Here is a 24205-nt window from a genome sequence, read left to right as displayed (position 1 = left end):
GTTACAGGTAGAACCCTCGGTGGAAAGGGTTTTTACATGGAACCCAGAAGGGTTATACCTAGAACCAAAAAGGGTTATTCAATGGGTCCTCTATGGGGACAGCCGAAGAAACCTTTTAGGTTCTAGATAACACCTTTTTCTAGGAGTGTATTGGTTAGCCTACTTGTGGAAAAACTGGTTCCTTCAATGTCCAAATCACATATTTGAACAAATAGCCAAAGTAGCTAAATCCTTCACTATCAATCTTCTTTCCGTCACTATTTGTGCATATTGACATATAATGTGATAATGTCGGTTTCGGTTTATTCTGCTTTTGATTGAAATCGAATACTCTATCGTCAGCATCATCCAGCTCTGACCAAAAAAGAACCGAGTTACCACGACACGTCATCAACCGGCGCCTGCGCTGACGTGTTCAGGAAGTGTAAACAACAATCCTGCACGGAAGCTGCAACATGCATCGAGAATTATAGCATTTCGTTGCCAATAATAAAGCTGTTGTATAGTATCGGTCATGGAGAACTGGAGCCTTGTGTCCATTTGTGTTTTGTTCGGTCTTACGGCAAGATGGGCTGTATCCTTGAACTCTTATTCAGGTAGGAAGTGGACCGTAGCTAGCTAGCTTTATGCTAATGTTGCACCTGCAGGGCTCACTGACAGCCCCCTGTTTCATAGCTACATAGTTAGCTAGAAATCCTAGCCAGCTTGCATTGTAAACTTGTCAAATTGTTGATTTTGAGTGGTAAAATGCAACCGGTATTTTGGTGAAATGATTAGCTTGCTAGAGACATAAACATGAGTCCGCTTACTAGCTAGCCACTGTTCAACAGCAGGACTGTAATCTTGTTCTCTGCATATTTCATATAGCTAGCTAGTTATTATTATTCAGCAGCATTTTTACCCATTTCTCTTATTTTCAGGGGCAGGCAAACCACCCATGTTCGGGGACTACGAAGCTCAAAGGCACTGGCAAGAAGTGACATACAATCTGCCTGTTCATGAATGGTTGGTCTATGCAGCGGTCTATGGTCCTGTCTTGCATCTTTGTGTGTTTTTATAAAGTTTCTAAGCAATAGTTAGGATAACTTAATGTTGTTTTCATCCTTCAGGTACTTCAACACTACAGACAACAACCTAAACTACTGGGGTTTGGACTATCCCCCTCTCACAGCCTACCACAGCCTGCTCTGTGCACATGTGTATGTCTGAGGGCACACACATAAACATCAGGATCATGGGTTTGATTTCTGCTGGGGCCACCATATGAAAATGTATGCACACAGTACTGCAATATATATTATGAATGTTAACATTATTATATTACTTTGTTGTGCTTTCCTGCAGGGCCAAGCTGATAAACCCAGACTGGGTGGAGTTGCATGCGTCTCGAGGTCATGAAAGCTATGGACATAAGTTGTTTATGAGAGCCACAGGTAAGACTGCTGACAGACAGGTTAAAGAACAGTAAACATCAACACAACTGACAGACAGGTTAAAGAACAGTACACATCAACACAACTGACAGACAGGTTAAAGAACAGTACACATCAACACAACTGACAGACAGGTTAAAGAACAGTACACATCAACACAACTGACAGACAGGTTAAAGAACAGTACACATCAACACAACTGACAGACAGGTTAAAGAACAGTACACATCAACACAACTGACAGACAGGTTAAAGAACAGTACACATCAACACAACTGACAGACAGGTTAAAGAACAGTACACATCAACACAACTGACAGACAGGTTAAAGAACAGTACACATCAACACAACTGACAGACAGGTTAAAGAACAGTACACATCAACACAACTGACAGACAGGTTAAAGAACAGTACACATCAACACAACTGACAGACAGGTTAAAGAACAGTACACATCAACACAACTGACAGACAGGTTAAAGAACAGTACACATCAACACAACTGACAGACAGGTTAAAGAACAGTACACATCAACACAACTGACAGACAGGTTAAAGAACAGTACACATTAACACTACTGACAGCCAGTTTAAATAATAGTACAGGTTAAAGAACAGTACACATCAACACAACTGACAGACAGGTTAAAGAACAGTACACATCAACACAACTGACAGACAGGTTAAAGAACAGTACACATTAACACAACTGACAGCCAGTTTAAATAATAGTACACATCAACACAACTGACAGACAGGTTAAAGAACAGTACACATTAACACTACTGACAGCCAGTTTAAATAATAGTACAGGTTAAAGAACCCCGACCACCACCCGCACGGACTGTTGGTTGAGTGACGAGCATCACATAGGAGTGAGACACCAATGCAGAGCATAGTGATTCATTTGTGGGACTGAATATATGTATCTTTGCTCAGTTCTTGTTGCAGATCTGCTGATATACATTCCTGCTGTTGTTCTTTACAGTTTTTACCTCAGTGAAGGATCAAACAAAAAGAAGGTATGTCAGACTTCTGACATTTACATTCCCTCTATTTTATGTATAACTCAAAATAAGTGCAGTCTCAGTTTTGAGAATTACAAAAACAAAGATACTGTATTACATAGGCATTACCTGCCCGTCTCACGATAATGTGTGTTGTGTTCTCTTCGTGCCTAGGTCTGCACAGTCCTCTGTATCCTGCTCTATCCAGGCCTTATTCTAATCGACTACGGGCATTTCCAGTATCCTTTAAAAACCCAAGCTGTTTCTATCACTGGATCATATTATTCTTATGTCAAAATCATGACCATTTCTTGTCATCCCAGGTGCTGTGCATTCGGAACGTATTCAGACCCCTTGACTTTTTCCAAATTTTGTTTTGCGTTACAGCCTTATTCTAAAAATGATTAAATACACATTTTCCATGAAATCTACACATAATAACCCATAATGACAAAGCTAAAACAGGTTTAGAATTTTTAGCAAATGTATTACCAAAAAATAATAATACCCTATTGACATAAGTATTCAGACCCTTTGCTATGAGACTCGAAATTGAGCTCAGGTGCATCCTGTTTCCATTGATCAGCCTTGAGATGTTTCTACAACTTGTTAGGAGTCCACCTGTGGTAAATTCAATTGGTTGGACATGATTGGGAAAGGCACACACCTGTCTATATAAGGTCCCACAGTTGACAGTGCATGACAGAGCAAAAACCAAGCCATGAGGTCGAAGGAATTGTCCATAGATCTGGGATAGGGTACCAAAAAAATTCTGCAGCATTGAAGGTTCCCAAGAACACAGTGGCCTCCATCATTCTTAAATGGAAGAAGTTTGGATCCACCAAGACTCTTCCTAGACCTGGCCGCCCTGCCAAACTGAGCAATCAGGGGAGAAGGGCCTTGGTCAGGGAGGTGACCAAGAACCCGATGGTCACTCTGACAGAGCTCCAGAGTTCCTCTGTGGAGATGGGAGAACCTTCCAGAAGGACAACCATCTCTGCAGCCCTCCACCAATGAGGCCTTTATGATAGAGTGGCCAGACGGAAGCCACTCCTCAGTAAAAAGCACATGACAGCCCACTTGGAGTTTGTCAAAAGGCACTTAAAGGACTCAGATCATGAGAAACAAGATTCTCTGGTCTGATGAAACCAAGATTGAACTATTTGGCCTGAATGCCAAGCGTCACGTCTGGAGGAAACCTGGCACCATCCCTACGGTGGAAGCATGGTGGTGGCAGCATCATGCTGTGCGTATGTTTTTCAGTGGCAGGGACTGGGAGACTAGTCAGAATCGAGAGAAAGATGAACGGAGCAAAGTCGAAGAGAGACCCTTGATGAAAACTTGCTCCAGAGCACTCAGGACCTCAGACTGGGGGCGAAGGCTCACCTTCCAACCGGACAACGACCCTAAGCACACAGCCAATACAATGCAGGCTTCGGGACAAGTCTCTGAAGGTTTTTGAGTGGCCCAGCCAGAGCTCAGATTTGAACCTGATCAAACATCTCTGGAAAGACCTGAAAATAGCTGTGGAGAGACGCTCCCCATCCAACCCGACAGAGCTTGATAGGATCTGCAGAGAAGAATGGGAGAAACTCCCCAAATACAGGTGTGCCAAGCTTGTAGCGTCATACCCAAGAAGATTCGAGGCTGACCCCGCATCACCGGGGGCAAACTACCTGCCCTCCAGGACACCTACACCACCCGATGCTACAGGAAGGCCATAAAGATCATCAAGGACATCAACCACCCGAGCCACTGCCTGTTCACCCCGCTGTCATCCAGAAGGCGAGGTCAGTACAGGTGCATCAAAGCTGGGACCGAGAGACTGAAAAACAGCTTCTATCTCAAGGCCATCAGACTGTTAAACAGCCACCACTAACATTGAGTGGCTACTGCCAACACACTGTCAATGACACTGACTCTACTCCAGCCACTTTAATAATGGGAATTGATGGGAAATGATGTAAATATATCACTAACCACTTTAAACAATGCTACCTTATATAATGTTACTTACCCTACATTATTCATCTCATATGCATACGTAGATACTGTACTCTATATCATCGACTGCATCCTTATGTAATACATGTATCACTAGCCACTTTAACTATGCCACTTGGTTTACATACTCATCTCATATGTATATACTGTACTCGATATCATCTACTGTATCTTGCCTATGCTGCTCTGTACCATCACTCATTCATATATCCTTATGTACATATTCTTTATCCCCTTACACTGTGCATAAGACAGTAGTTTTTTTTTGGAATTGTTAGTTAGATTACTTGTTCGTTATTACTGCATTGTCGGAACTAGAAGCACAAGCATTTCGCTACACTCGCATTAACATCTGCTAACCATGTGTATGTGACAAATAAAATTAGATTTGATTTGACAACAGGTGGAAATTATAGGCAATTAGCAAGACACCCCTAATAAAGGAGTGGTTCTGCAGGTGGTGACCACAGACCACTTTTCTCAGTTCCTATGCTTCCTGGCTGATGTTTTCACTCTAGTGGTAGCATGAGACGGAGTCTACAACCCACACAAGTGGCTCAGGTAGTGCAGCTCATCCAGGATGGCACATCAATGCGAGCTGTGGCAAGAAGGTTTGCTGTGTCTGTCAGCGTAGTGTCCAGAGCATGGAGGCGCTACCAGGAGACAGGCCAGTACATCAGGAGACGTGGAGGAGGCCGTAGGAGGGCAACAACCCAGCAGCAGGACCACTACCTCCACCTTTGTGCAAGGAGCAGGAGGAGCACTGCCAGAGCCCTGCAAAATGACCTCCGGCATGTGTCTGCTCAAACGGTCAGAAACAGACTCCATGAGGGTGGTATGAGGACCCGACGTCCACAGGTGGGGGTTGTGCTTACAGCCCAACACCGTGCAGGACGTTTGTCATTTGCCAGAGAACACCAAGATTGGCAAATTCGCCACTGGCGCACTGTGCACTTCATAGATGAAAGCAGGTTCACACTGAGCACATGTGACAGACATGACAGAGTCTGGAGACGCCGTGGAGAACGTTCTGCTGCCTGCAACATCCTCCAGCATGACCGGTTTGGCGGTGGGTCAGTCATGGTGTGGGGTGGCATTTCTTTGGGGGGCCGCACAGCCCATGTGCTCGCCAGAGGTAGCCTGACTGCCATTAGGTACCGAGATGAGATCCTCAGACCCCTTGTGAGACCATATGCTGGTGCGGTTGGCCCTGGGTTCCTCCTAATGCAAGACAATGCTAGACCTCATGTGGCTGGAGTGTGTCAGCAGTTCCTGCAAGAGGAAGGCATTGATGCTATGGACTGGCCTGCCCGTTCCCCAGACCTGAATCCAATTGAGCACATCTGGGACATCATGTCTCGCTCCATCCACCAAAGCCATGTTGCACCACAGACTGTCCAGGAGTTGGCGGATCCTTTAGTCCAGGTCTGGGAGGAGATCCCTCAGGAGACCATCCGCCACCTCATCAGGAGCATGCCCAGGCGTTGTAGGGAGGTCATACAGGCACGTGGAGGCCACACACACTACTGAGCCTACTACTTGTTTTAAGGACATTACATCAAAGTTGGATCAGCCTGTAGTGTGGTTTTCCACTTTAATTTTGAGTGTGACTCCAAATCCAGACCTCCATGAGTTGATAAATTTGATTTCCATTGATAATGTGTGTGATTTTGTTGTCAGCACATTCAACTTTGTAAAGAAAAAAGTATTTAATAAGAATATTTCATTCATTCAGATCTAGGATGTGTTATTTTAGTGTTCCCTTTATTTTTTTGAGCAGTGTATATTGATGAAGGAAAGAAATATGTAATTTATTTTAGAATAAGGCTGTAATGAAAGAAAATGTGGAAAATGCCAAGGGGTCTGAACATATTTTCAGAAAGCACTGTATGTTCAGCCAGTGTGAATATAAATGAGATGAATCATGGTACAAGCAGTTTGATTGGAGACCAGGATTTGTATGAATGAGGCATAGCAGAGCATCCGGTAACAGTACCATCATGACTATGTATTCTTTAACTGGGCGTCAGATATAACAGTATAAGCCTGGGGCTGGCCCTATGGGGTGTGGTGGTTCTGGGTCTGGGCTGGGACGTGCTGGGCTCTCTGGCCTTCGTCCTGTCCCTCAACTACAAACAGATGGAGCTCTACCACTCCCTACCCTTCTTCTGCTACTTACTGGGCAAGTGTTTCAAGCAGGGCCTGGCAGGCCGAGGGTGAGTTAGCTGACTTAGACTTATACCCCTGGCTAAGAGGATTTGTGTGAATGGGACTGTGTGTGTGGCGAGATGATATACAGTGGGGTCCGAAATTATTGACACCCCTGATAAAGATGAGCAAACATGACTGTATAAAATATATAAATTATAAAAATACTGAACTATATTGTATGCTGAAAACAATTGGGAATATATATTATTTTATACTAATACAATTGCTCAAAGAGGTAGGGGTCAAAATTGACACCCATTTTCAATACCTTACCTTGTGAGGATAACCACACTGAGCCTTTTTAAAAATGTTTTATGAGCCGGAGAACCCGTTGGGAGGGATATGTGTGGCCAAGAGCTCAATTTTCATGTCATCTGACCAAAGAACTGGTTCCAATCCAAGTGCCAATGCCGTTTAGCAAACTCCAGGCGTTTACATTTGTTGGACGACATGAAAATAGAGCTCTTTGGCCACACACACTAGTGGTGGATTTGGTGTCAAAATTACAATGTAATGAGCAGAAAATAACACCATACCTACTGTAAAATATGGCGGTGGATCTTTGGTGTTATGGGGCTATTTTGCTTCCACTGGTCCTGGGGCCTTTGTTAAGGTCAACAGCATCAGGAACGTTACCCAGTATCAGGACATTTCAGCCAAAAACTTGGTTGCCTCTGCCATGACTTGTCCACAAGTGGATCTTCCAGCAAGACAATAACCCCAAACATACATCAAAATCCCAAAATAAATGGTTAATTGACCACAAAATCAACATTTTGCAATGGCCATTTCAGTCTCCGGACTTGAACCCCATTGAAAACCTGTGGTTTGTTTCAAGTTTTAATGTCACATGCACAAGTACTGTGAAATGCCTTTCTTGCTAACTCAAAACCCAACATTGCAATAATCAATAACAATGTATTACTAGAAAACAATAACGAGAGAAATAAGAGTAGGAAATATGAAACAGTCAGTGAGTGAGCATACTACATACAGGAAATATTTAAAAAGTCAGTTCCAATACCATATATACAGGTTCAGGGATACTGGAGTGATGGAAGTAGATATGTATAGGGGGAAGATGACTATATACAGGTTCAGGGATACTGGAGTGATGGAAGTAGATATGTATAGGGGGAAGGTGACTATATACAGGTTCAGGGATACTGGAGTGATGGAAGTAGATATGTATAGGGGGAAGATGACTATATACAGGTTCAGGGATACTGGAGTGATGGAAGTAGATATGTATAGGGGGAAGGTGACTATATACAGGTTCAGGGATACTGGAGTGATGGAAGTAGATATGTATAGGGGTAAGGTGACTAGGCAAAAGGATATATGATAAACACAGTAGCAGCAGCTTGAATGTGAGTGGGTGTGCGTGTGTGTAGAATCAGTATAAATGTACCATACCAATCAAAAGTTTGGACATACCTACTCATTCAAGGGTTTTTCTTTATTTTTACTATTTTTCTACATTGTAGAATAATAGTGAAGACAAACTATGAAATAACACATGGAATCGTGTAGTAACCAAAAAAGTGTTAAACAAATCAATCTATTTTATATTTGAGATTCTTCAAAGTAGCCACCCTTTGCCTTGATGACAGCTTTGCACACTCTTGGCATTCTCTCAACCAGCTTCATGAGGTAGTCTCCTGGAATACATTTCAATTAACAAGTGTGCCTTGTTAAAAGTTATTTTGTGGAATTTCTTTCCTTCTTAATGTATTTGAGCCAATCAGTTGTGTTGTGACAAGGTAGGGGTGGTATACAGAAGATAGCGTTATTTGGTAAAAGACCAAGTTCATTGTTATGGCATGAACAGCTCAAATAAGCAAAGAGAAACGACAGTCCATTGTTACTTTAAGACATGAAGGTCAGTCAATCAAACTCATGAAAGTTTCTTCAAGAGCAGTCGCAAAAACGATCAAGCGCTATGATGAAACTGGCTCTCATGAGGACTGCCACAGGAAAGGAAGACCTAGAGTTACCTCTGCTGCAGAGGATAAGTTCATTAGAGTTACCAACCTCAGAAATTGCAGCCCGAATAAATGTTTCACAGAGTTGAAGTAACAGACACATCAACCTTTCAGGGGAGACTTTGTGAATCAGGCCTTCATGGTCGAATTGCTGCAAAGAAACCACTACTAAAGAACACCAATAAGAAGAAGGGACTTGCTTGGGTCAAGAACATGAGCAATGGACATTAATTAGACCGGTGGAAATCTGTCCTCACAAAAACACTGGCAGGTTTTTGTGAGAGACAGAGTAGGTGAACGGATTATCTCCGCATGTGTGGTTCCCACCGTGAAGCATGGAGGAGGCGTGATGGTGCTTTGCTGGTGACACTGTTGGTGATTTATTTAGAATTCAAGGCACACTTCCCCAGCATGGCTACCACAGCATTCTGCAGCAATACGCCATCCCATCTCCGTTGTGCTTAGTGGGACTATAATTTGTTTTTCAACAGGATAATGATGCAAAACACACCTCCAGGCTATTTGACTAAGAAGGAGAGTGATGGAGTGCTGCATCAGATGATCTGGCCTCCACAATCACTTGACCTCAACTCAATTGAGATGGTTTGGGATGAGTTGGACTGCAGAGTGCAGGAAAAGCAGCCAACAAGTGCTCTGCATATTTGGGAACTCCTTCAAGACTTTTGGAAAAGCATTCCAGGTGAAGCTGGTTGAGAGAATGCCAAGAGTGTGCAAAGCTCTCAAGGCAAAGGGTGGTTATTTTGAAGAATTTTGATTTGTTAAACACTTTTTTGGTTACATGATTCCATATGTGTTTTTTCATAGTTTTGATGTGTTCACTATTATTCGACAATGTAGAAAATAGTAAAAATAAAGAAAAACCATTGAATGAGTAGGTGTGTCAACTTTTGACTGGTACTGTATGTGCATATTATGTGTGAGTCAGAAGATGGAGTGTGTGTGTGTAGGGCCCTGTGAGTGTGCATAGAATGCAAATATTGAGATAAAAGGTAAATAAAGATACAAGGTGAACTCGGTCTGTGAATTGAAGAGGGATGTCCATAAGCGCAGATAAAGGATATCAAGGAAGTATTCTGTATGGAGGAATGGTCTAAGATCCCTCCCAAAAGCATTAAACATCAGATTATATTATATTCATCATTCACTGAATCAGCATGATTGTTTTTAAAGTAATACCCAGAATCAATCATTTTCTGTCGCCAGTGGACAAAACATGGAAAGGGCTATGCAGACTTTTCTGAAATGCAAATCAATATTTAATTTCAGAATTGGTTAAAATTAGGTTAGGGTCAGGGTTAAGGGTTGGGTTTAGGCTACAGTTAACGCTAGTCGGTTTGCAAGCCAGAAAAGTCTGTATAGCCCTTCCCACAAAACATGGCCCCATAAAGTAGCCTACATTTTCTCCAAAACAGAGTAGCAGAGTTACTGAGGCGAGCCAATTAGATTGGATGACTGTTTCTAGTGTCCCCACATTTGTTTATCTAGTAAAAATGTACCAAGGGCTAATGGATAGCTAGATTAGATGGGCAGGGGAAGATATGTCCAGATGACATTATGGCCATGCCCAAGCTTCTCGGCTGTTCCTGTGTGTGCAACTTTACCGCCACACAGCTACTACAGCTGACCTACTGTGAAAGACTTTTAGCTAACGCATGGGATGTGGATAGTTCCACTCACAGCTGTTGTGATGTGAGATTCAGCCAATTAATACTATTGACAATATGAATGATCATGTTTCACTGCTTTACAGTACATATCAACGTAGCCAGTTTTGGGTATCTTAGACCGTGTGTAAGTTTATGTTTTGGGTATTTGACCGTTTCAAAGGTTCGGTGTACTTTATCATTTGTTTTCTCATCCACCACCCACCCAGGCTGTTCCTGCTAGTCAAGATCGCTGTAACAGTCCTGGTGACCTTTGCCCTCTGCTGGCTGCCCTTCCTGTCTGACCCTGGCCAGATCCTGCAGGTGGTGCACCGCCTTTTCCCTGTGGGGCGAGGCCTATTCGAGGTACGTACAAAAAGGTTTCAGTATTCAAGGCAATTAGTCATACTATCAAGTCAAGTGGTTTCCCTAACATTCTGCGACGTGAGTCACCTAAAGCTTGTAGAATGTTCTGGAGACCAACAGAGTAACCCAAACCAGATTCTCCACCCACAGCCCAATTTTGAGAGACCACACTATCTGCCAAGTCGAAATCAGTTGGTGTTAGAAAGACGAGGAGGTTTATGGTAGTCAACAAAGTGCTGCCCTCGTAGACAAGAGTGGTATGCTGCGCCTCCTGTTCTTCACAGCCTACATGCTCTTACAGACACACACACACACAACCTGCTACCCTCCATCAATTCCTCTGTGCTTAGCCAATTGGAAATGGATCTCCTGCAGGATCAAAGAAAACAGAGGAATAAAATGGTGAAAGGTCAGAAGATCAGGTTTGCTCTATCTGGGGAGGGGGGTCGTAGTGACTGGGGGGGTAAAGATAAATCTAACACATTTACTGCCAGGGTATTTTCAGCACATCATTGCGGGGCCATGTTTTAGCCGTGTGATGCATGGTTCGGTGCCAAGGGCCAACACTATGCGTGTCAGAGTGCATCCATTCGTTGTGCAAAACGTTGGCAGCTAAACTGCCCCGTCCTTGAAAAGTGAACTTACACGCGTGTATGTACACACAGCAAGGCCACACAGGAGGAGAGGTGCAGAGGAGGGAAATGAAAAACTGATGGACAGTGATGGCTCACACTGGGGACATTAGTTAGAACATATTGAAAGCATGTCACGGTTGAGCTGCTGAGGTAACACTGTTACAGGGGCGGTGTAGAGGTGGTTGGCAGCTCAGAGGCCAAGGCCAGCTGCTCTAGTTTTGGAAGCCTGCCCTGTGCCCTGCACCCATTCCCCAAGGTGCGGTGATGTGAGAAGTAATTGAAAATTAAACAGTCAGCCTTGTGCAGTCTCTTGTCACAAGGAAACAGAATCAATAAAATGTATTTTCTGGTACTGTCCAACAGTGGCTCGCTTTTGGAGTCAGGTCCAGGAATGGTTGTTATGTCATAATACCAGGGTTCCGATGGACCTGCAAACTGTATTGTTAGGGGATCTGAAAAACCACGATCAGTCAATGGGATATATCATTATACTCTTGGGTAAAGTATTTATCTGTAGGGCAATATTGGTAGAAATCTTACAATACCCCCCCCCCAAAAAGGCTATGTGAGGTTGGTCATGCTGGCAGTATGCCTGACAGTTATTTATTTATGAAATGATACAAACATAATACACAAAGTGTGGGTGACTCTATACCCTGTGGTGCGAGGGTCTCCAGGAGAAGCCTGCCTGAACTAATTGTGAAATTGTGCACGTAAGCAGAAGCCGGACTGGGACAAGCAGACAGGGCGAGAAGGGGTGGTGGGTAAGGTTGAGGGGGTGAGGAGGGTAAGTTGTACGTTTACCCACCACGCAGCACTCTGACCGCCTGTTTTCCTGCTTCACAAAAATGGCACCAAATGCTGCAGCCTATGAAATTCCAAGCTGGTTTATAGGTGAAGAGTGACGCCATCGGCACTTACCCACATTTGCAGCCGAACCCCAGGTTCCTGTGTAGCCCTCAGCCGAGGCGGCGTTGGAGGACATTCCGATAGGGTCGTTATTTGGGGGGCTACAGGGGGTGTGTTTGAGGAGAGATGGGGCCTCGACGTCTGCAGGACGGACAGCCTGCTGACTGGGCCTGTCTGTAACCTCCACACACACACACAGCTGTGCTCTGAGCAGCTGTAGCAAGCCCAGTGGACCGCATAGAAATTCACCCTATAGAAAAGACCACACTATTACGAGACATGATTAGACTACAGTGATCTATGCATTGTATTTCTACTTTGTGTCATATCACAGCCAGTAGAAGCAGCAGGGGGTCTTAACATCTGATCTCAGAACAACTGCTAAGGCCTTAAATCACATGAATTACACGGTCAGTCCTCCGTCCTCCATTTCCTGCTAGCTACCCCAACCGCAAAGACCGTCGTTAAGGCTGACAGTTTGGATCTGTTTCCCAATGGTTATAACTATGCTTTGGGTGGTGTGGTGGGTGGACACACTGTGACAGTGTTCTTCTATGGGGTGGTCTGAATGTGCCGAAGAATGCAGAAATTATCGTAATGTGATTATCTCTGAACATTTAACCCTGTGTCCCCAAGTTTACAGAAAGTGCATAGCTTCTAGTGACATCCCGTTCCATATGACCTGACAGGCGATTTATGAGGCTGGTAATACCTTCCAAAGCGCTCCTGTACAAATACACCGTGGAATGCAAAGAAGGAATTCTTATTGCACTTTCAGTTGGGAAATGATTACTTGGAGCAATGCCACTTATTAGCCTTCTCTTCAAAACCGAATGCTTTTTAAAGCAGCGTACTGTCATACCATATGTGGTTTTCTAAATTTAAAACCCTTGTAATGAGTTTTATAACTCATTTAAATGATTCACATCGATAATAAACACTTCACTAACAATAAGGAATATGATCAACCTATTGGTTCTGCATCGTTATAGGAAGTGAGCTATGAAACGTATTAATTTTCTTATTAAAAAGTGTGTGTGTTTTGACAGGATAAAGTGTGTTGACAGGATAAAGTGTGTTGACAGGATAAAGTGGCCAACACGTGGTGCAGCTTGAATGTCCTGATAAAGATCAAGACCATCCTGTCCACTGATACCCAGCTCTACTTCAGGTAATCCCCCTCTCACTCTCCATCTCACGCTCTCCATCTCATGCTCTCTTGCAGAGTGAAAACAAGATTATCCCTTGAACATTGAGATACTGATCACTACCAGCTGCTATGGGCAATCTGACAACTATTGGAAATCTGCTGATGAGATTTCAGATTTGGAATGTCAGTAGAAACTATTTGAACCATTTCCATTTGAGAAACAGCAGTTAGCTAACTTCTCTGTGTTGACATGAGGTGTTATTCCAGTCAAAGTTGATTCTCCTCCAAGGTCCTTATGAATGAGAAGATGCTACACAGACAGTCAGTCATAGAACCCTTCTCATGTTGTCATGGTGGTACGTGCTTGAATAACCTATGGGGCTATATTTAGGGGTGCTGTGTGCATTCTGCACAGGATGGACACGTTTCTGCCCGACTGTTAAGACCAGGATTTAACTTGGACTTCTAAGACTGTAGTGTATTTAAAACAAATTAAAACACTAGAGCTTTTTGGCCATGGGTGAATATAGAAATGTTTTAGGGGAGGGATACCTTGCTGTAGAATGTGTCATAAAACAATGGATTACTCCTCATTACAATAGAAGTGGACTACTGGATCATGTATTTATGTATATGCTTGTTACTACTACGTTTCTATAAAATGTCTCAACAGAAATGTCATGATGGATCACCTGTGGGACAGTATCTGGGAACTGTATCCCAAAATCACCATAACCCCCCCCCACCTCCCTAGCACACCCCTCTTGCCCCATGTTGGGGGTCCCGATACCCCTCTCCCCAGGGGCCCTTTAGGCCTGATACAGCTGCCCTACCCTACCCCTTCATTCAGAGTGGAGGTACCACCCTGGCCCCCCTCCTTTCCTGTGTCTCTATCCCCTGTGAGTGACAATTGAAGGGTTAGACTAATGTTGGGGTGCCCTAAGCGGAGACAGTGTTTGGTACATTTCCCACATACAGTGGGGAGAACAAGTATTTGATACACTGACGATTTTGCAGGTTTTCCTACTTACAAAGCATGTAGAGGTCTGTAATTTTTATCATAGGTACACTTCAACTGTGAGAGACGGAATCTAAAACAAAAATCCAGAAAATCACATTTTATGATTTTTAAGTAATTAATTGGCATTTTATTGCATGACATAAGTATTTGATCACCTACCAACCAGTAAGAATTCCAGCTCTCACAGACCTGTTAGTTTTTCTTTAAGAAGCCCTCCTGTTCTCCACTCATTACCTGTATTAACTGCACCTGTTTGAACTCGTTACCTGTGTAAAAGACACCTGTCCACACAATCAATCAAACAGACTCCAACCTCTCCACAATGGCCAAGACCAGAGAGCTGTGTAAGGACATCAGGGATAAAATTATAGACCTGCACAAGGCTGGGATGGGCTACAGGACAATAGGCAAGCAGCTTGGTGAGAAGGCAACAACTGTTGGCGCAATTATTAGAAAATGAAAGAAGTTCAAGATGACGGTCAATCACCCTCGGTCTGGGGCTCCATGCAAAATCTCACCTCGTGGGGCATCAATGATCATGAGGAAGGTGAGGGATCAGCCCAGAACTACACGGCAGGACCTGGTCAATGACCTGAAGAGAGCTGGGACCACAGTCTCAAAGAAAACCATTAGTAACACTACGCTGTCATGGATTAAAATCCTGCAGAGCACGCAAGGTCCCCCTGCTCAAGCCAGTGCATGTCCAGGCCCGTCTGAAGTTTGCCAATGACCATCTGGATGATCCAGAGGAGGAATGGGAGAAGGTCATGTGGTCTGATGAGACAAAAATAGAGCTTTTTGGTCTAAACTCCACTCGCTGTGTTTGGAGGAAGAAGAAGGATGAGTACAACCCCAAGAACACCATCCCAACCGTGAAGCATGGAGGTGGAAACATCATTCTTTGTGGATGCTTTTCTGCAAAGGGGACAGGACGACTGCACCGTATTGAGGGGAGGATGGATGGGGCCATGTATCGCAAGATCTTGGCCAACAACCTCCTCAGTAAGAGCATTGTGGCTGGGTCTTCTAGCATAACAATGACCCGAAACACACAGCCAGGGCAACTAAGGAGTGGCTCCGTAAGAAGCATCTCAAGGTCCTGGAGTGGCCTAGCCAGTCTCCAGACCTGAACCCAATAGAAAATCTTTGGATGGAGCTGAAAGTCCGTATTGCCTAGCGACAGCCTCGAAACCTGAAGGATCTGGAGAAGGTCTGTATGGAGGAGTGGGCCAAAATCCCTGCTGCAGTGTGTGCAAACCTGGTCAAGAACTACAGGAAAGGTCTGATCTCAGTAATTGCAAACAAAGGTTTCTGTACCAAATAAGTGTGTGTAACCTTTTCTGTCTGCCTCTAGGCCAGTCTGCCTTCTGCATTTCTGATGTATCAAATACTTATGTAATGCAATAAAATGCAAATTAATTACTTAAAAATCATACAATGTGAGTTTCAGGATTTTTGTTTTAGATTCCGTCTCTCACAGTTGAAGTGTACCTATGATAAAAATTACAGACCTCTACATGCTTTGTAAGTAGGAAACACTGCCGATTTGGCAGGTTATCAAATACTTGTTCTCCCCACTGTAGCTGGGGTCTTATGGTTTGACCAGGCTGGGTTAAAACAAGCCGGCAGCAGAGCAGCCGCAAGGTTCAGTTTAACCCTGAGGGTTAGGTTTCAGGGCTGGGCCATTCACTGTTTGGTCAGATTGATCATAGTTGATAGATTACATAATTATTCTGTTTTTGTTTTGTTTTCAGTTTGACCACCACTCTCCTGGCTATCCTACCTTCGTCTATAAAACTTTTGATGAAACCTACATTGTGGCAGTTCAAACTTGCCTTGGTAAGTGAGTATTTTTGTACAGTTTACTGATGTTTGATAACAGAGAATGATGTAATGCCAACCTGTGTAAAATGTCATTTCAGGTCAACTCCTCTCTGGCATTCTTCCTCTTCTCCTTTCAAGTCCATGAGAAATCAATCCTCCTGCCTGCCTTGTGAGTAGAGGGGAGGATTAGGAGTGTGTGTTCGCATGCGTGTGTGCCTTCCTGCCTGCGGTTCCTAATAATTTACCTCACCGACTGCAGTGCAGTATATAAAAAGCAACAGGCAGCTGTAATCGCTAGGCTATCTAGGTTTTACTGCGCTGTGGGATTTGGTTACAGATTTTGCTGATCTATTCATCTAAATTAGGCTGATTGTTGCTTTATTAACTATTGAGATATATCTCCCACATGTCTGTCCCTGAATCAATCAGTAATGCATGTCAGGGCTTAGGGAGGAACGCCAGACTGTGGAGAAAAGGAGGAGGGCATTGTTTGTGGTGAATCAATTATTGGGACTATAGGAATGGGTGTAACTGGACATACAAACAGGAGTTGGAACCGGTTCAGGGAACATATATATATATATATATATATATATATATATATATATATATATATATATATATATATATATATATATATATATATATATATATATATATATATATATACACGGTGCCTTGCGAAAGTATTCGGCCCCCTTGAACTTTGCGACCTTTTGCCACATTTCAGGCTTCAAACATAAAGATATAAAACTGTATTTTTTTGTGAAGAATCAACAACAAGTGGGACACAATCATGAAGTGGAACGACATTTATTGGATATTTCAAACTTTTTTAACAAATCAAAAACTGAAAAATTGGGCGTGCAAAATTATTCAGCCCCCTTAAGTTAATACTTTGTAGCGCCACCTTTTGCTATGATTACAGCTGTAAGTCGCTTGGGGTATGTCTCTGTCAGTTTTGCACATCGAGAGACTGAATTTTTTTCCCATTCCTCCTTGCAAAACAGCTCGAGCTCAGTGAGGTTGGATAGAGAGCATTTGTGAACAGCAGTTTTCAGTTCTTTCCACAGATTCTCGATTGGATTCAGGTCTGGACTTTGACTTGGCCATTCTAACACCTGGATATGTTTATTTTTGAACCATTCCATTGTAGATTTTGCTTTATGTTTTGGATCATTGTCTTGTTGGAAGACAAATCTCCATCCCAGTCTCAGGTCTTTTGCAGACTCCATCAGGTTTTCTTCCAGAATGGTCCTGTATTTGGCTCCATCTATCTTCCCATCAATTTTAACCATCTTCCCTGTCCCTGCTGAAGAAAAGCAGGCCCAAACCATGATGCTGCCACCACCATGTTTGACAGTGGGGATGGTGTGTTCAGGGTGATGAGCTGTGTTGCTTTTACGCCAAACGTAATGTTTTGCATCGTTGCCAAAAAGTTCAATTTTGGTTTCATCTGACCAGAGCACCTTCTTCCACATGTTTGGTGTGTCTCCCATGTGGCTTATGGCAAACTTGAAACGACACTTTTTATGGATATCTTTAAGAAATGGCTTTCTTCTTGCCACTCTTCCATAAAGGCCAGATTTGTGCAATGTACGACTGATTGTTGTCCTATGGACAGAGTCTCCCACCTCAGCTGTAGATCTCTGCAGTTCATGGGTCTCTTGGCTGCATCTCTGATCAGTCTTCTCCTTGTATGAGCTGAAAGTTTAGAGGGACGGCCAGGTCTTGGTAGATTTGCAGTGGTCTGATACTCCTTCCATTTCAATATTATCGCTTGCACAGTGCTCCTTGGGATGTTTAAAGCTTGGGAAATCTTTTTGTATCCAAATACGGCTTTAAACTTCTTCACAACAGTATCTCGGACCTGCCTGGTGTGTTCCTTGTTCTTCGTGATGCTCTCTGCGCTTTTAACGGACCTCTGAGACTATCACAGTGCAGGTGCATTTATACGGAGACTTGATTACACACAGGTGGATTGTATTTATCATCATTAGTCATTTAGGTCAACATTGGATCATTCAGAGATCCTCACTGAACTTCTGGAGAGAGTTTGCTGCACTGAAAGTAAAGGGGCTGAATAATTTTGCACGCCCAATTTTTCAGTTTTTGATTTGTTAAAATTTTTTGAAATATCCAATAAATGTCGTTCCACTTCATGATTGTGTCCCACTTGTAGTTGATTCTTCACAAAAAAATACAGTTTTATATCTTTATGTTTGAAGCCTGAAATGTGGCAAAAGGTCGCAAAGTTCAAGGGGGCCGAATACTTTCGCAAGGCACTGTATATATATATATATATATAATATATATATATATTGTGGGAACAGAATTATAACTGGGAATGAAAGGGATCTATGCTGTCCTGGAACAGAACTTTAATTTTAAAAGCATAGGAACCTTTTAACGTTCTTTCATGTTCCGGGCATTTTGTGGGGGTCCCACGAGGCAGCTATGCAAAGCCTTCACACACAAGCTTGTTAGCTACCTCTGGTCCAACGGTAAGCCAACTCTTGGAAGTCCAAGGACATTAAAAGTTCCTCTGTAGAATCTGCTACTCCATAGGTATAATTCTGTGAGCCTAATTCAGATAATGCATGTCATCAAAAGATGCCCAGCGCTTCAAGCCAAACCTCCTCCTGCACCCTCTCCCCACCCGCAAAATTTTATTTGCATATCGTGTCATACACTTGTCTGTCCATCGCGCATCTAAACAGCCATAGTCGAGACAGCTGATAGCACCCATGCAGGCTAAAACAACTATATATTTCCTGCTCCATAGCAAGCTGCTCTATTCGCAGTGATTTGTGAAGTAATTGAATGTCAAGCTAATGTAAAAAGGATATAAACCTGTGTTTTTTTTGTTGGTTCGACCAGTCCAGAACTTTATTTTGGAACAGTGAAACGAAACAGAAAAAAATAATGCTTCTGTTCAGAACGAAACGATTGAAAAACAATTTTGGTTCAAACCACTGCACGCAAAGAGTACTTCTGTAATTAGAAGCCCGGGGAGCGATGGGCTGTGTCTGAAGGCACCCTATTCCTTATATGGTGCACTACTTTTGACCAGGGCCCATGTTGTTTGTTGTTAAATAAAGTGTGTATAATTTAAGTGTGTGTAACCTTTTCTGTCTGCCTCTAGGCCAGTCTGCCTGCTACTGAATTACCTCCCTCTTTTCTTTCTGCCTCTAGGCCAGTCTGCCTGCTACTGAATGACCTTCCTCTTTTCTGTCTGCCTCTAGGCCAGTCTGCCTGCTACTGAATGACCTCCCTCTTGTCTTTCTGCCTCTAGGCCAGTCTGCCTGCTACTGAATGACCTCCCTCTTTTCTTTCTGCCTCTAGGCCAGTCTGCCTGCTACTGAATGACCTCCCTCTTTTCTTTCTGCCTCTAGGCCAGTCTGCCTGCTACTGAATGACCTTCCTCTTTTCTGTCTGCCTCTAGGCCAGTCTGCCTGCTACTGAATGACCTCCCTCTTGTCTTTCTGCCTCTAGGCCAGTCTGCCTGCTACTGAATGACCTCCCTCTTTTCTTTCTGCCTCTAGGCCAGTCTGCCTGCTACTGAATGACCTCCCTCTTGTCTTTCTGCCTCTAGGCCAGTCTGCCTACTACTGAATGACCTTCCTCTGCCAGCCATCTGGTTTCTACAGGCTTCCACCTTCAGGTAGGAAGCTACAGTAGGGGAAACTATAGTGGACCAATAATAACAGACCAGGTTAAAGGTCATACAGTGGGGCAAAAAAGTATTTAGTCAGCCACCAATTGTGCAAGTTCTCCCACTTAAAAAGACGAGAGGCCTGTAATTTTCATCCTAGGTACACTTCAACAAAATTAGAAAAAAAATCCAGAAAATCACATTGTAGGATTTTTAATTAATTAATTTGCAAATTATGGTGGAAAATAAGTATTTGGTCACCTACAAACAAGCAAGATTTCTGGCTCTCACAGACCTGTAACTTCTTCTTTAAGAGGCTCCTCTGTCCTCCACTCGTTACCTGTATTAATGGCACCTGTTTGAACTTGTTATCAGTATAAAAGACACCTGTCCACAACCTCAAACAGTCACACTCCAAACTCCACTATGACCAAAAGTATGTGGACACCTGCTATAACAGCCTCCACACTTCTGGGAAGGCTTTCCACTAGATGTTGGAACATTTCTGAAGGAACTTGCTTCCATCCAGCCACAAGAGCATTAGTGAGGTCAGGCGATTAGGCCTGGCTCGCAGTCGGCATTCCAATTCATCCCAAAGGTGTTTAATGGGGTTGAGGTATTGGCTCTGTGCAGGCCAGTCAAGGTCTTTCACACCAATCTCGACGAACCATTTCTGTCTGGACCTCGCTTTGTGCACAGGGAATTGTCATGCTGAAACAGGAAAGGGCCTTCCCAAAAAACTGTTACCACAAAGTTGGAAGCACAGAATCGTCTAGAATGTCATCGTATACTGTAGTGTTAAGATTCCTCTTCACTGGAACTAAGGGGCCTAGCTCAAACCATGAAAGACAGGCCCAGACCATTCCTCCACCAAACTTAACAGATTTGTCCATCGGCCTGCTGGATGGTGAAGCGTCATTCATCACTCCAGAGTTCAATGGCGGCGAGCTTTACACCACTCCAGTCGACGCTTGGCATTGCGCATGATCTTAGGCTTGTGTGCGGCTGCTCGGCCATGGAAACCCATTTCATGAAGCTCCCGACAAACTGTTATTGTGCTGACGTTGCTTCCAGAGGCAGTTTGGAACTTGGTAGTGAGTGTTGTAACCGAGGACAGACTATTTTTTCCGCACTTTCAGCACTCGGTGGTCCCGTTCTGTGAGCTTGTGTGGTCTACCACTTCGCGGCTGAGCCATTGCTGCTCCTAGATGTTTCCACTTCACAATAACAGCACTTAGTCATGGCCATAAGTTTTGAGAATGACACAAATATTAATATCCACAAAGTTGGCTGTTTCAGTGTCTTTAGATATTTTTGTCAGATGTTACTACTTTTGTAAAACGTGATAGTTTATTTTGAATACATTTGAAAAAATATTTGAAAAAAACAACAACATTTTGCTTTGTTATTATGGGCTATTGTGTGTAGATTGAGGGGGGAAAAACAATAATACATTTTAGAATAAGGCTGTATACGTCAAATGTTTTGGAAAAAGTCAAGGGGTCTGAATACACTGTATATAGTGTACATCTTGTTTGGGTAAATTGAAGACATAGTTGCATAATTTAGTCAAATGGTTGCTTAAGCAGTTATTATAAGAGCATCTGAATGCACTGGGTTTGTTGGATTGGCGAAGTATGTATTTATAACATCTTTTTAGGTGTTTTGCCAATGAATAGATGGGGTTTTGTTGGATTTAAGTAGGCCCTAGTACAGCTGTGTTTGAGGCTACATTGTTCTTGTACTCTCTCCCTCCCCGTCCTCCCCTCCCTCTGCAGCATGCTGCCGTTGTTTCTGAAGGATGGCCTGTTGGTGCCGTACGTGGTCACCTCCCTGGCCTTCCTGTTCTTCTCCATCTACCTGCTCTCAGCCTTTGAGCACTGCTCAGAGGACAAGCTGCGTCTGGGGCCCTACCGCCGCCTCCTCATCTGCATGCCCCGCATGGACCTCGGCAGAGTCACCAAGTGGAAAGTAAGTGTGGCCTGGTGGTGTAAACAAATTCCCTTTCACATTGCACTACCCCATATGCCTGTCATCATTTATTCATAGCAAGAAATGTATCAGATTGCAAAGCAAACTCTTTATTTGGATAGTACATCTGTAGATGCTCTACAGACTAATCAGTAACATTTCAACTAACCCTCACCGTTATCCTAACCATAACCCTTATCAACAGATCGTATGAGGATGAAAAATCCAGACTATCCAAATAAAGTGTGACCCAGTTTGCTTTACCAGGAAGATAGTTGCAATGTTGTCTGTCTAGTTACCTTTACCTTGCACACGTAAGTAGGGAGATGAGCTAATTTAGAGAGGAGAGGCCACATCAGGCAAAAAAAGACATGTACCAAAATGACAGAGGATTATATACACAAAGTCAAGACTTTCCATTGTGGTCCTCTATTAACTGGCAATCAGGTTGTTGTCAGAGTGATTTCATAGCAGCCTGTCTCTATGGCTGGTGTTTCTTATAGTCTTAGGTGGTATCTACATCCAGGAGCACGGCGGCTCTAACCTGAATGGCATCAGCGTGAGAAGATATGGATATCTCTCCAACTGTATAAATAAAGATCATGTGCCACTGTACTGTAAGCTGTGTAGGCTGTCTGGGATGGGAAAGAGGATACCTAGTCATTTGCACAACTGAATGCATTCAACCGAAATGTGTGCTTAGGGAGCAGTTGTTGTTGGGGGTTAACTTCCTTGCTCAAGGGCAGAGCGGCAGATTTTTTCCACCTTGCCGGCTCTGGGATTCAAACCAGCAACCTTTCAGTTAATGGCCCAACGCGCTTAACCGCTAGGCTACCTGCCAGATGAAAGTCACTGCCAGGCCCCAAGTATTATTTATCACTTATTTAAGTTACAGGCATCTCTGAAGTGCCTGGCCCCGGCCAGCTCTGCACCCTCCCCTCCTTTAGTGACATATGGGCAGGGGGGATCCCAAATAGCACCCTATTCCCTATATACTGCACTACTTTTGACCAGAGGCCTCATAGGGCTCTACATAGAGAATAGGATGGGCCCTGGTCAAAAGTAGTGCACTCTATAGGGGATGGGGATGTAGCCAGACACCGCCACCAGACAGAGCTGTGTGAGATCAGAAGGAAGGTGTCTTTTTATAGAGTCATTAACACAGGTTTGCTTAGATACATTTATTTACACAAGAGGCGTAAATAAGGAGGCCCAGTGATGGGGCTAGGGTTTCATGGGGTTGGTCTCATACGGAGGTGCTTACGACACCTACCCTCACTGATCCCTGGGTCCGCAGGTCCCAAATAGACATGTTCATGTTGATCCTGCTACTAACACTGTTTGCCTTTCCGTTCTGGACGCACCGGTCAGGACTAAAATAAACGTCAGCTTGTGATGAGGGATGGTCATGTGAGGTCTAAAAAAAATGTTTTTCAGTCTGGTCTAGTTTGAATAGTTATGACTTGGGCCAAGGAAATACTTTAATTATCTATTTAGATGGGCTTAATTTATCAATTTGAATCCCTTGTCAAATTTACTTTCTGATTTGACTGGAATTTATATTGAATTTTTGAGCCCCACTTCTGGGCTGAGAGAGGGGGACTTGTCTCATATCCTGTGATGGCTCAACTCCCTTGAAAAAGAATGAACTGAACTCTCTGTCCATCTCTCCTGCAGTTCTATTTCTCCATCACGGCTATGGCTGGTTTGAGCTTTATGAGCGTGGCTTTGGCCCCTCCGGATCAGCTGCCCGATTTGTTTCCCCTCCTGGTGTCTGTGTTCTCCTACCTACACTTCCTGGGCCTCCTCCTCTACTTCAACATTGTCCAGATAGCCGAGCCACTACAATCTGTGAGGAAGAACCAGAAGAAAAGTAACTGAGTAATCATTAGGGAGGTAGGGACCAGATGATAACAGAGTAATCATTAGGGAGGTAGAGACCAACTGATAACTGAGCAATCATTAGGGAGGTAGAGACCAAATGATAACTGAGTAATCATTAGGGAGGTAGAGACCAAATGATAACTGAGTAATTATAAGGGTGGAAAAAACTGTTTTTCTGTTGGGTGGTGACCACCCAGTTCTAACTAAGCACAGTGCTTCAGTCAATTAGCAATAAGGCCCATGGACCAATTACCAGTCTAGGGCCAATAATTTAGAATCTTTATTCTCTAGAGAACCTTCCTGTCAACATGAATGGTTGCTGTTTTGTCAATGCCTAATTATGTACATCAAGCATGATTATTTTTTACTTTACTGTTTTTCAATATTTTCAAATGTATGTGACAGCATTACATTTATTTTGTACCAATAGAGTATTTGTCTTAAAATAAAATCACCTGATATGAATTCTTGAATAACCCTTATTT

At 43.4% G+C, this 24205-nt stretch overlaps 1 protein-coding gene across 2 annotated transcripts; it reads left to right on the top strand.

Moving 5' to 3' along the window:
* The first annotated feature begins 400 nt into the window (after positions 1-400).
* Positions 401-24185, top strand: alg6 (ALG6 alpha-1,3-glucosyltransferase). Of its 2 annotated transcripts, XM_024422314.2 has the most exons (14): positions 401-596; positions 921-1005; positions 1110-1199; positions 1345-1433; positions 2374-2456; positions 2616-2680; positions 6476-6661; positions 10536-10671; positions 13301-13386; positions 16141-16225; positions 16309-16379; positions 19806-19874; positions 21644-21836; positions 23514-24185. In XM_024422314.2, exons 1-14 carry the CDS (start codon positions 515-517, stop codon positions 23715-23717), a joined length of 1524 nt encoding a protein of 507 aa, XP_024278082.2. In that variant the 5' UTR covers positions 401-514; the 3' UTR covers positions 23718-24185. The 2 variants fall into 2 exon arrangements, with proteins under 2 accessions (XP_024278082.2, XP_042178307.1); XM_042322373.1 differs by lacking the exon at positions 19806-19874.
* Positions 24186-24205: the final 20 nt, after the last annotated feature.

The sequence above is a fragment of the Oncorhynchus tshawytscha genome, linkage group LG05 (assembly GCF_018296145.1).
Source record: "Oncorhynchus tshawytscha isolate Ot180627B linkage group LG05, Otsh_v2.0, whole genome shotgun sequence".
NCBI classification, from domain to species: domain Eukaryota; kingdom Metazoa; phylum Chordata; class Actinopteri; order Salmoniformes; family Salmonidae; genus Oncorhynchus; species Oncorhynchus tshawytscha.
This window is presented reverse-complemented; position numbering and strand designations above follow the sequence as displayed.

Bases quoted from the DNA above. Each gene is read 5' to 3' on its own strand.
- alg6 (XM_024422314.2), top strand. From the start codon at position 515: ATGGAGAACTGGAGCCTTGTGTCCATTTGTGTTTTGTTCGGTCTTACG. The intron at 6,662-10,535 runs GTGAGTTAGCTG...CCACCCACCCAG, and splicing joins CAGGGCCTGGCAGGCCGAGG to GCTGTTCCTGCTAGTCAAGA. The intron at 16,380-19,805 runs GTGAGTAGAGGG...TTCTGCCTCTAG, and splicing joins TCAATCCTCCTGCCTGCCTT to GCCAGTCTGCCTACTACTGA.